This window comes from Phasianus colchicus, chromosome 7 (genome assembly GCF_987193195.1).
Source record: "Phasianus colchicus chromosome 7, bPhaCol1.hap1.1, whole genome shotgun sequence".
Classification (NCBI taxonomy): domain Eukaryota; kingdom Metazoa; phylum Chordata; class Aves; order Galliformes; family Phasianidae; genus Phasianus; species Phasianus colchicus.
This window is the reverse complement of record NC_143442.1, coordinates 19,199,424-19,212,272: the sequence shown is the minus strand read 5'-3', so window position 1 is coordinate 19,212,272 and position 12,849 is coordinate 19,199,424. Positions and strand designations below refer to the sequence as shown.

The window sequence follows — 12,849 nt, the reverse complement described above, 5'->3', positions numbered from 1 at the left end:
GTAGTGCTCTAGAGCTGTGGGAGACTTGGGATGAGACAGACTTTCAATTGAATGTTTACAAAGCCTGTTTTTTCTTGTTTCTCTCTTTAATGTGACTTTTTGAGAGAGGAAATAGAAATTTCAAGGCAAAAATTCATCAAGAGTTTTGGTGACATATCTTCTAGATTTTTTTTTTTGTTTCTAAGCTAAGAAATGCCCCTTCAGATAGTGGGCTCCATATCCAGAGGTCTTTGTGAAACAACATAATATTACTTGAAGTTTTATATGGTTTCACTAGAATGGGTTTCTTTTTGTTACTTCAGAGACCTAGTTTGTTCAGAAAGCTTCAATGAAGTTTCCTATTTCCATTGGTAAATAGGACTGATAGCTTGTCCTTCCTACTACAAGGAGGAGTTGCAGTTAGGGAAAATAAAGATAGTTAAGAACTTTTTGGCATACACAACATGATTGTAATGCCTAATAATTAATGTTTTACTGTCAGTAGCAGTAAAACTGAATAGTCTGCACTGCAATATTCTGTAGGAACAGGTGTAGAAAATGACAGTATTGGAGTTGTATAGTTAAAGCACAGCAAATACTGCTATTGGAAAATGAGGAACAAGGGATTCAGCTGTTGTATACAACATACCTAGGATTTTATCTACCATAACATGCAAAATCATCCAGAAAGGTTGGACTGAAATATTTTTAGGACATGGAGCTAATTAATTAGAAAGTGGGATCAAATCAGTGAATCTGCTTCTAATTGACTGTGCCAAAATAAGTTGATGTTGTCAGTCCATCAGTGCAGAGTTACATAACATGATGTGGAATAGAATTTCTATTTAAAAGAAAGGCCTTTCTAATTTATCTGGATGAAAACTGATTTAATTTGATAAAGTGAGATGTGGGAATCAAGCACAAAAAAGACAAATCTAACAGAATCACATGGTATGTAAAGACCTGGCTAGAGGGCAGTAGTAGTGATGTACAGAAATGGGGTAAGCACTGGAGGAATTATGTGTGCTCTTCTAGGTCTTTCAGTTATCTAAATATTTCTTCTAAAAGTCTTTGACACACAGAGGACTGCCATATGTATCTTCTTCATGGTGAGTGTTGGTGACAAAATACTATGCAGCAATCTCAGTATAGAGACATGCTTGACTACAAAGAGTTCTTGAGAGTTGAAGCAATAGGAAAGCTTGAAAGGCTTTGTGGTAATAATCTCTTATTACAAAAGTTTATTCTTTGGAAGAGGTTTTGAAGTTTGAGCAGTGGTCCATGTTGTCTAAAAGCTGAATAGAATATTTATGCCATTGGATAAGGCATCAGTGAGATTTTTGGAATGGTGCATATGGATTGTTAAAGAAAGGTGAATTCAAGTTGATGCTCCTGTCTTGTTACTGGTTAAAATAAAAGAAATTTTGTTATCTTGTTCTGCTCTATTTATCTCTGTAGTGGATGCTGTGACTTGAAGTCTGATTATTACTCACACTGGGAGGAATGGAAGTACTCATCATCTTCCACACCCACAGTGTTAACTGGCATTTAGAGAAGTCCTTGGGCTGAACATCTAGGCAGAATAACTCACTTGGAGCATATAATATTAATGGGTTAATTTGGTATTTCAGATGTGGGTGAATTTGGAGATAACGCTTGAAAAAGGGAGACACTTGCTGCTAAAGGTTTCATCTATAGGATGAAGGATGTGCTTCCTGTTATCTAGAAGAGGTCTTTCTTACTGCTAAGCATGTACTAAATCTGATTTGGAAGTATGGGTTGATTTCTGATTTCTGAATGAAAGGAACATGTAGATTTCTTTGTTGTAACCAATCCCCTAATTATCTAATGTTGGGAGGTCATGTATTATCACATCAAAGAAAACCAACTAACAAGTGTTAAGATTTTGCAATAATTATTATACAGGTAAAAATGTAACACATCTGTAAGTAATCTATTTAATCTATTGTCATGTATTTGTTTCAGGAAAGAGTATCGGGGGACGTGGCCACAAGATTAGTGACTATTTTGAAGTAAGGTTTTTGTTTTTAAATTTACTTTTTTTTACAAGCAATTCTAGGTGGTATTTGTGAACTCCTTAGTTGTCAAATTCTGCAGTGACAACATAGCCTTACTTTGTTCTTAGTAGGCTACCCTTCTTACAGTTGTGTATGAAAATACTAATTAGAATAAAATATAGCCTTTCTTCATATGATATACTTTTTAAAAATTTTCAATGTAAGTTTAGGTGTTAAACCTAAAAAAGTAGGTTTAAAGTAGAGATGCAGTTTCTTGGTGCAGCCTGAACTGAAAGACAGAAAACAGTTTCTTCTGCACTTCTGTTTAGGTGACGCAAGGCTTTAATAGTACAAGTAATGCAATCTAGATTACGTATTCATTGTACAGATGAGCTGTGTCATTCACTGTTTGTATGATATATTTTAATTAAAGAAGTTGAATAATTTGAGGGTCATATCTTCTCTTCAGTACCAAGGTGGCAACGGTTCTAGTCCAGTTCGAGGTGTACCTCCTGCAATCCGATCTCCTCAGAATTCACATTCCGCCCCTTCTTCTGTAAGTTTGTGAACTTCATGACTGCTGGAGATAGCTTCCTTCTCTAAAAGTATCATGGCTTTTTCAAAGGAAGGAATGATAGGAAGGAATTCATTTTTAAACAGCACGGGGAAAAAAAGGATCAAGTTGAATATTTAAAATTTTCTAGAAGTAAATTCTTAACACTGTTGTGTTGGATTCTTTTATAAAATGATTTTTGAACACAAAGCAGCGTGAAATGACTTACAAATGTTAAAATGTTCTTTTGGTGTTTATTTATAAGCTTTACACAAAATAATCGGTTATTTTATTACTTTCAGGGAATGTGAACCCCTGATGCAGGACTTAAAAGCTAAGCTTTTGATAAATCATAAGTTTTTAAATAATAACTTGCCTGTTATTAACTGTTTTTCTTAGTCCCAAATTCATTTTTTTCCCCTCATGCTCATTTTTGTGTTAGGTATACATGTGATTCTTAATGGCCACACAGATTCTGCTGATTGCAGAAATGATTTGTTTTTTGTGATGGTAGACATTAATTTCACTCCGTGTACTTTCAAACATATTGCTAACTGTATGGAGGGTAATAAAGATTGTGGAAGTTGACTTGAATGTACTGTCTCATAGAATTGTTAAGGTTGCGAAAGACCTTTAAGTCCAACCATCTTGAAGTCCAGTCATCAACGTATCACCCCATGCTCGCTATAACACCATGGTGTCCACTAAACCATCATCCTTTGGGTGAAGCCCAGTCTGGAGAAGCTTAGCCCCATTTACTGGGACTCCTCTGTTCCAGGTTCACCCAGCTGAACTCCCTTTATTTGCTGTTTGGATTTTTATTAGGAGAAAATCAAGCCTTTCACAAGTCAGCACTAAAGCTAAGCCCTTTCTGGCCTTCACATAAGGGCTTTAATGAAATTATGGACTGCAATGCCTAACACACAAATCAGTGTTTCTGGGAAGTTTCAGTAACACAATTTGTGTTCTGATCAGTGCTAGCTTCCCCTTTCAAGTTATCCCATGGGAAATAAACTCTCCAAAAATAACTCATATTATTTTTTGAGTTGCAAAATCTTAGAATCAGAAAAATAAGTCTTTATAAGACAGGCATTGCCTTGTGTCAGTCTTGTATTGTCTTAAATCTTTCCATCTGTTTCCCAGGAGTGACAGTCCTAGTTTTCTTAGATAATATATTGCATCCTTTCTAGAATACAAGTGATTTATAACAGCATAGCAATAATTCTCAATGCGGTGTACCATATAGTACCTTGTGTAATAAGGACACCGTATTTCTATGTTCTGTATCATTACCCTGCCAAGAGTTGTAAACAAAGTTATGTTCATAATTGAATATTACAGTTACAGCTAAAATTCTTTGTTTTCCTGCATTCCAGGTTCGACAGAATAGTCCTTCTCCTACTTCATTAGCTTTTGGGGACCACCCTACCACGCAACCAAAGCAGTTATCTTTTAAAATTACTCAGGTAAGTGCTTTTCAGCATGTAATTTCAAACTATAGGAAAAACTGGTAGATATGTTATTTCTTGGGTTTTCAACTATTAAACTCTTAAAGGATTTCAGAAGCTTTGCTTTTTAGTCTTCAAAAGAACTTTTGTTTTTAAGTTCAGCAGCTCATAATTGCAGTCTCTTGAATTAGTTTTGTATTTTGCACTCTGCTTCCAATTTTGTGCTTTGTGAGCAGTTAGACAATGTGCTTGGTATGCTTCTGCAAAAGATTTTAACTGTTGTGTGAACTTAGTAGGAGAGACTTCTCTTTTGGATAATACTTGAGATGGCAGCTGCTGTTGTCATATAACTGCTTAAACAAAACAGAAAAAAAAGTGAGATGATAGTCAAAATGCAGTATAGTTCCTGTCATGACATTAAAAACCAATAGCACATTTCATCATCTCTGTCATTTCTAATGCAGTTTGTTCTTCTTTTCACAAGTTAGTTAGAACAAGACTAACTTGTTCTGGCTGTTGACAGAATACACAGGATTTGAAGTAGTTGTGTAGGTCACTGAGAAAGTAATGCCTCCTATTTATTTCTGTGGAAATTACAACAGATACGAAGAGAATAATAACACTACATGGTAGAGTGAATTCTCAGCTAGTAAACACTATTTGTCAACGTAGTCAGCACCGTTAGCTCTGCATTTTTGTCAACCATGAACAAGAGCCTGTATGTCACACTCATAAAAATCTGCGTGATACTCTAGAACACGACCTGTCTTTCCCATCTGTGTCAAAGCTGATGAAATGTACCAGCCACTGCTTCACTGTGCTCGCATCTACTGTTTGGTCTCCATAAATGTTCAGGAAGTGTCAATGAATGTCAACAGGTGTGATTTTTTTCTGCACAGTGAAATTCGGTCACACATTTTTACTTCATACACAGTTCCATGTCTTATGCCAATTTGCCAGTATCCTTCTGCTGCAGTCTGTCACGTGGCAACAAAATGTAACAGACTATTGTTGGGAAGGTTCAACCTCTACTGCATACCACCAACATCTGTCTCTGATGTCGTGGACCAACATAATAAAACGGGAGGCGTTATTTTTGGAGCCCTCAGTGTTGCCATCTTTGTTCTTGTCTTGCTTTATATTCACATTTGTGAACTTGTTCATGAGTGATAAAGTCTTCTCACATTGTTAGTGATTTGTCCCAGCTGTTCCCAGCTCTTGCTAATGAAGGGAAAAAGCAGTTTTGAATATGAAACTTCCATGTCACTACCAAAATACATGAAAGTAATATGTGCTGCTGATACAAGTTGATTTCCCTTTGTAACAAACATAACAAAAATAATGCAGTAATTATTAAAGAAAAGTATTAAATACTATAAAATGTTCTTTTCAGACTGATCTCACAATGCTGAAATTAGCTGCACTAGAAAGTAATAAAAATCAAGACTTGGAAAAGAAAGAAGGTCGTATAGATGACTTACTCAGGGTAAGTGTAAGATCTGTGGTAAAACTATTCAGAAAAAAAGGCAACGGATTCTCAGCAAATATTTTAAATTTCAAAAATAATCAATGTTTTTCAGTGTTACCCTGGAATTACATGAATGAAAAGTTGAAAAGTGTTCTTTTTTTTTTTCTTTCTGAAAATCTGAGAAGCCTGTAAAATAAATGCTTAAGGCTTTTTTCTTCTCCATATTTTTTCTTCTCCATGCTTGTTAATAACTAAATACGTATTTCTATACTTCTCAGGTTTCCAAAAATGCTGATGTTGTTTTTCAAACAGTTGGTTAATTCCTTATGTTCTTAATATAATTTCACACAATGGATTTTTGTTTTGTTTTATTGTGAGTAACAGTCATCAGTGGGACAGCTGCAGTTTCAGAACAAAGGTGGTTGTAGCAAACTGTCATGGGCAATAACTACTTTTAATAAGAACCTACCCTATGCTATACTGTTTTTTTTTTTTTAAATACTTATTTTCAGATAAAGGAGTCTTAGTGCTTGTATCCCTGAATGTAGGGTTAGAAAGGTGATATTTTGGAATGTGAAATAAACTGCGCACTATAAAGAAACAAAGAGCGCTCCATTCACAACTCATAGTCTGTTATGTGTGTTTATATGTGTGCAAGTATATGTCCATGGTACCATACATACAAAATTCTGCTCACAGGCTTTGTGGGTACCTGGTTCAACTCATGTCCAACAGTATGAGGTAGAAAGCTAACCTTTAAAAAAAAATCAATTAAACAGAATAATGTGTTTTTCTAAGTTGATAAAGATAACTGCAACATAGGAAACTTGGTATACTTTCTACTCAGATAATTGAAGTTTTTCACAATGAAAGTCCATAATGTAAAAGTTCCATTTTATATGAAAAGCATTAGAATTTTTCATTATTTTGGCAATCAAACACAAAGGATTCAGAGCTAAATTAACATCAGTTCAGCTCTGGAGGACTGGAAAAAATTACCAGTACAGTGTTTTTATATATAGAAAATATACAAGCTGAGTACTGTCTAATACAGAATGCAGCTTTGTAAGGGAAGTAATGTTCTTGAATGCATTTTACTTCAAGTATATTCCTGTTTTTAAAGCAGAGAAACATCTTTTACACATCCATCCTAATCTATAGGGATGATATAAACATTTTGTTACTATATGTGTGTATCTATGTATGTTCTGTGCTTCAGCTGTGTGAAAGTTGCATGTGTTGAAGGTAGCTACCTTTATTTTCATTGGCATCTGATTAAAAAGAAAAAAAGTTTCAATATTTCTTCTAATATTTCCTGTATTTATTAGGCTAACTGTGATCTTAGAAGACAAATAGATGAACAACAAAAGCTACTTGAAAAATATAAGGAAAGGTTAAACAAATGTATTTCAATGAGCAAGAAGCTTCTAATTGAAAAGGTAAGTTTACTTTTAAAATGTTTGTGATAAAAACTCTTGAGTTCTGTAGAACTCGATTATAGTTCCTTCATTTTAGGTTTTACTTTGCAATTAGTCTCTACTGAAACTTTGTAGTAATGGTCTCTATCTGGAAGTAAGTATTCTCTTATAATCCTGAATAGCAGAATACTGAGCCTTTTCCACATCATGAAACACTTGTCTTTTTGATTTTTTTTTTTTCCCTCTCATGATTAATTCAGATATAACACAGCATAAAACACTCTGGATAAAATTTAAGTTTCTAAGTGGATGAAAAAAAAAATCTGAACTTAATGCATTCTGTAGAGGAGCCAGATAATAATCTCTATAAACTCTGAGACACTTAATTGTCTGAGATAATTTTTGATGTAAATGATGAAATGCTATGCTAGTCCAGAATTAATGAAAACAAGAACATGAAGATGACCATTTGACTTCATAGTTCTTCTAAAGAAATATCTGTTTCAAATTTAATGTCAGTTATATTGAAGCTTGCAGCACTCTTCTGTGAAAGACAAGGATACCTTGTTTCTCTTCCTCTTCGTCAAAATAGCCTTGTTAGAAGAATAACAAATGAAAAATGAACAGAAAATCACTTCATTACGAATGAAAATATAAAACAGTTTAAGATAAAACATCACATCTGTTCCTTAACACTGTGTGCTGCTGTCAGATACAAGAATGCAGACTGATCTGAGATTAGGGGGAATTTGCTCTAAGTTAATTCAGTCCTTTTAAACTTCCAGCATGAGGAGAATACAAGGAAAATATGTCTCAGGTTTGTTCCATATGATGCTAGGTGAACAGCTTCAGACTGAGAATATCACATAGGAAATTCTTCTTGAAAGGCCATGCATGCTTTGTCTTCAGTCTAGAAGTCTGTTAGCACAATGATCCTTATTTCCATCAGCTTCTCACTCTGTGGTTTTGGGCCATTGGCCAAAGAAGGAGCCAGCATTTGTAACAATTAGAGAAGTTTCTGTCCATCAGTAGTGTTCACAGTTCTCTTTCTTTCTGTGCTGAAGCAGACTCAGTCATTGTCATGTCCCACAGGTGTTTCTGGTGTCAGCAAGGTTCAGCGAGAGCATCTGCTCATATTACTGGAAGTTGGTATCTATTGGACTTATGCCTGTGTGCAGTCCAGTCCCACCTAGAGGTTCCTGAACCTGGTCACTTTGGTTCAAGTAGTAATGGTATCCTAACTGGAGCTGATGCACTCCTAGTATCTAAGATTTGTTTGTTATAATAGATGTGTACAAACGTAATTTTCATAATACACTTACGATACTGATAGTTTATCGATTCTGCTGTATTTACAAATGTTCTTTTAATTATGAACATAAATAAACTTTATAGGGAAACTGAGTCAAACTCATCAGCAGCACTGATTCTGACAAGCGCAGATATTTGAGTTCTGCAGAAGTTAGAATAAAAGGAGTAAGGTAATAAAAGGGTTTTTTTGGATTTTTTATTTTAGTACTAACTCTTTAGTATTACTAAATATGAATATATTTTGTTTTCTTAGAGCACACAAGAGAAGCTGGCAAGCAGAGAGAAGAGCATGCAAGACAGATTACGCCTGGGGCATTTTACAACAGTTCGTCATGGTGCTTCATTTACTGAGCAGTGGACAGATGGCTTTGCATTTCAGAATCTTGTAAAGTTAGTCAATGCAGTGTTCTTAAATTCTCACTTAGTTCCCTGTAGTGGATTTTTTTTTTATTTCCGAGATTCTAAGTTTGGAGCAGCTTTTCATACATTATATGTTGCTTTGCCTTTTGAATACTGAGAATACAGCACAAGCCTCCTTTAATCAGCTGAGGGAACACTGAGGCTGGATGTCCTTGAAAAGTGATTTGGTTTTACTTGATTTTAACCATCCTTCCAGACATATGTGAATATACTAAATGAGTAGCTTATGATTATTCAGCTCAGCTTGTAGAAAGAGCTGTGAAATTATATCAGTGATATTTTCAAGCAGCTACCCAAGTATCAGTGTTGATCATTGGAACAGATGAATTCTGTGACTCTCTCACTGGTCATGTCACATAGGTGCTCTCTGCACATCCATGTTTGTAGCAGCTTTTTCAGGCATCCAGCTCCTTGTTGCCATGAAAGATGAGGGACAAATCTGGCACCCTCAGATAGTGTAGCCCAAAGGGATGAGAGAAAGTGGCCAGCTGGAAAAGAGCTGCTGCTGCAACAGGTATTTCAGTGCTCTGCAGAAATGGGGCCAACAGAGAGCAGTTTGGGAGACAGTCGGGGATGGTGGTAAAGTAATTATGCAGTGCATCTTTAAGATGTACTTTATTAATGAGTCTGAATCAGTCTGTGGCTTTATATATGTAATTTACCAAGACATTGGTTTTTGAAGGGGATTGTGTTGTCTTAACATTTTATGTGATTGCCTAGGATGTTAAGATTGTCTAAAAAAATCTATGTATGTGGTTTGTAATTGTTTGCCCCACAACCAAACCGATGATTTACTTGAGAATAGTCAGATCAAATTCAGCATTTGGCCTTTGAAAATCAGATATTCCTTTATTGCTTTTGTTACATTTATTTTGATGGTATAAAACAACGTATCCATCAACTCAGATACGTATTATTTTTTTCAGTGCAGTAATAATGTGCAACACTTTGGAAAAGGGGGGAAAAAAGAAAAAGAAAACACAAAAGGAAATAGTTCGAAAACTTTGGAAAATTTTTCCACCTCATGAAGAATCATATAAAAATGTTTCTTATGAAAAATAACAATATGTACAGTAAATTTGTTTAAGAAAATCTAAACTTAATGCTTCACTGGCTTACAGGATAGTTATTTTAAAATGCAAAAGAATGAAACTTCAATAACACTTTTTTGGGGTTTTCAGGCAGCAAGAATGGGTGAATCAACAAAGGGAAGACATTGAAAGGCAAAGAAAGCTCCTGGCCAAGCGAAAGCCGCCAACTACAAATAATTCTCAGGCACCATCTGCCAATTCTGAACCCAAGCAGAGGAAAAATAAAGCTGTGAATGGGGCAGAAAACGATCCCTTTGTTAGACCCAATTTGCCACAGCTGTAAGTTTAACATTTCAATCAGTCTTTTACATAAATTCTCTGATATTGTCTATGTGAGTTCCATTCAAATAACAGCATAAATAGACATTCAGTATATTCAGTAGCTATGTTCTCACTGAGGACTTGCTGATGTTAAGAAAATTTGCACCACTGCCTATGAAGATACTGTACAGTTGCCCAGGTTATTTTTGGTAGAGTCACCAGAGAAAGGTCTGTACTGTGTTTATGCAGTGTTCCTTCTATTTTCATAATGTAGAGGAGTTCTTATTCTGATTTCTTATTCTTGCAGTGTTATTGATTTCTGTTGAACTGTTACTCATCCTCTTTGGCTTGGGAACCTCTTCTTTAGTTAATTTTTTTTTTTTTTTAACAGTTGTTATCTGGCAAGAAGAGTGTTGGTATTTGGTGACATGTATTTAAAAAAAAAAAAAAGAAATGGAAAAAATCTTTTTCCTTTTCTGAATGCAAATCTCAAGAGCAACTGTTAGGAGTTACTGATCCCATTTCACATATTGACACTGTAAATTTTTCATAGTTTACACATAGAATTAAGGGCTATCAAAGAATTCTCAGTTTTTCAAGTGGCAGTATTTTCTTGTGGACAGAAATTCAGGGCACAGACAAATGTATTCTTGACATTTAATTGAGCATTTTAAGAAGTTTCTGCTTGCATATGGTAGTTACTGCCCTTGTTGTGAGGCTGTTGCTGATGGTCTGTCTGTTCCTCATTTAAATGAAAAGTAAGTTTAGAAAGACTAGCAAGTTGATCCTTTTTCTTTGCAGAAGTAGGCTGAGTTTGTTGCACATTGTCACATGTCACCTCTCACTTGTGTAGGTAGTTTATACCCTGGGGGAAGGGAACTTCTAAATTCCTTTACTTAAGTATACAAAATTATTTGTTTGGGGCATCAGTTCAAAGAGAGGTGTGTGTGTTTTACATAGCATGTCATTCTTAAAGACTGCACTGTGAAATTATTTGGCTGTGACACAAGTATCATGAAAATATACTAGTAAGGCTGACAGTGTAAGCAGGTCTTGATTAGTGTTACTTGTGTCCTTTGGCAGAGCTCAAGAGTGATCACTCAGATTGATTCTTTGCAACACTTAGTGCCTATGCTGCTTCTCTGAGAGCATAATTAATACTTCTGAATAGCAGTAGATTACTGTCATGTTAAAAATACCTTTTTGTTTCAATGTAATAAATGTTAGTAACATTTAAGAAATGAAAAAATCTGAAAAGTTAGAGAACTTTTAATTCACCAGCATGTTATATTTGCAAATGTATAACCACCTTTTACAATCTCCACTTTTAATGGGAATATCTGTGTAAAAGAAGACAAAGCCTTGTTTTCAGTTGATACTAAGAATTAATAGAATAGGCATCCAAACAATATTTTCAGAGCGTTTGAGTCCATATAACTCTAGCCAATTCTTAGCTTGTAATCAGTAATCAGGAAGAGAGGTATCTTTCTTTTGAATGCTTACCGTGTCAGTGAGAGAGATTAGTATTTCTGTAGTTGGTGGGCCAGTGTTAATGCTCTAGACTGTACTTGGGACATATTTCCTGCTATAGAAGCTACCATTATGTTTCCACATTAACAGCAGAAGTTCATGTAGTATTTTTGGCTTTTCGGGAGCTGAACATTTTTAAAATTTCAGATATGCAAAGCAATTTTATTTTAGAATCCTTCCATAAATAATGGCTTTTTTTTTTTCCTGTATGTCTTTTAACAGTCCATAGCATTGTATTAACTATGAAATAGAAATAAAATAATGAAATTGTGGCAGTAGGAAGTTTGTATTTCCGGTTTATTTTCTTTATTCAGGGAATTCTGTGCTGCTTTTTCTGCTTCTCATTGACATAGATTTATTTTTAAATGGTTTTTGATAACCCAGCAAGTACTGCTTGCTGTTCATTAGTATACCTGACAGGTGCATTTGATCTTTTCTTCCTTCATATTAAATGTTCATAGTTGTGTTGTTAATTTAGCAGGCGATTAAAATGTACACTCTGGGAAAAAAAATACAGAAGGTAGGGTCTAGTTAGTAAGTAGACCAAGGCAAATTACAAAAAAAAAAATCAGTTTTTCATTGAATTCAGCTTAACCGATGTGTTAAATGACACAAGAAAATGCCTGCTGTAACAGAATTGCCAAGAGAACAATCAGAATTGCCCTTTTGTGTCTAATAAACTGTTACCAAATGGAAACTACTTTTGCTTAATTTGATCATATCATCATCTAGATGTAAGATTTCTTGTTTTTATGACAAGCTTATTAATGTTGTTTCAAACCTCTGAGAAGGTTTCTAGTATGTCCTGAGATTACAGAATTATTAAGCTGTGTCATGCTCTTAAGCCTTTACTTGAAGGACATTAAAAACGTTTACATTAAAGATTTGTGACGATGTTACACAGCAGTGCTGTGTGTTGATTCCTCTTTGCTTCTCAGTCCTGTTTTGCGTACCTTGCTGAAACAATTACTAATTGTGCTCTTCATTTTTGTGTAAGTTTGTCATCTGCATGTGATCCCCTCCTATTACATTGTGCTTATCACCATTCCTGTGTTACGTCAAAAGTAATTATCTTAATTTGTACAGTCAAATGGAAGATGTTCTGTTTATGTTAGGCCAGGGAGAATGCAGAGCTGCTGAGATTAATAAAACTATAACAGTAATAAATCAACACAACATACATGCAAGTGATTAGGCAAATCTTTTTTAAGGAAACCAACGACTTGCTACTGCTTATTAGCAACAAGTGTCCCTACGTTGCTAACATTATTTGCTTTAGAAGTTATCTCTAGTTCAGCTATTGACAAGAGAAAATGATTATAGCTTTGTGTAACAAGCAGTGTTATTGAAGC

At 34.9% G+C, this 12,849-nt stretch overlaps 1 protein-coding gene across 8 annotated transcripts in view; it reads left to right on the top strand.

Annotated features, from left to right (window-relative positions):
• TLK1 (tousled like kinase 1) overlaps window positions 1–12,849 on the top strand; it is a 79,427-nt gene that overhangs the window by 33,552 nt on the left and 33,026 nt on the right. For all 8 annotated transcript variants that reach the window (XM_090144013.1, XM_090144011.1, XM_090144015.1 and 5 more), the window contains 7 exons: window positions 1,966–2,012; window positions 2,467–2,553; window positions 3,927–4,016; window positions 5,392–5,484; window positions 6,795–6,905; window positions 8,449–8,585; window positions 9,797–9,985. In XM_090144013.1, coding sequence (XP_090000139.1) covers window positions 1,966–2,012; window positions 2,467–2,553; window positions 3,927–4,016; window positions 5,392–5,484; window positions 6,795–6,905; window positions 8,449–8,585; window positions 9,797–9,985 — 754 coding nt within the window. The remainder of the gene's footprint in view (window positions 1–1,965; window positions 2,013–2,466; window positions 2,554–3,926; window positions 4,017–5,391; window positions 5,485–6,794; window positions 6,906–8,448; window positions 8,586–9,796; window positions 9,986–12,849) is intronic.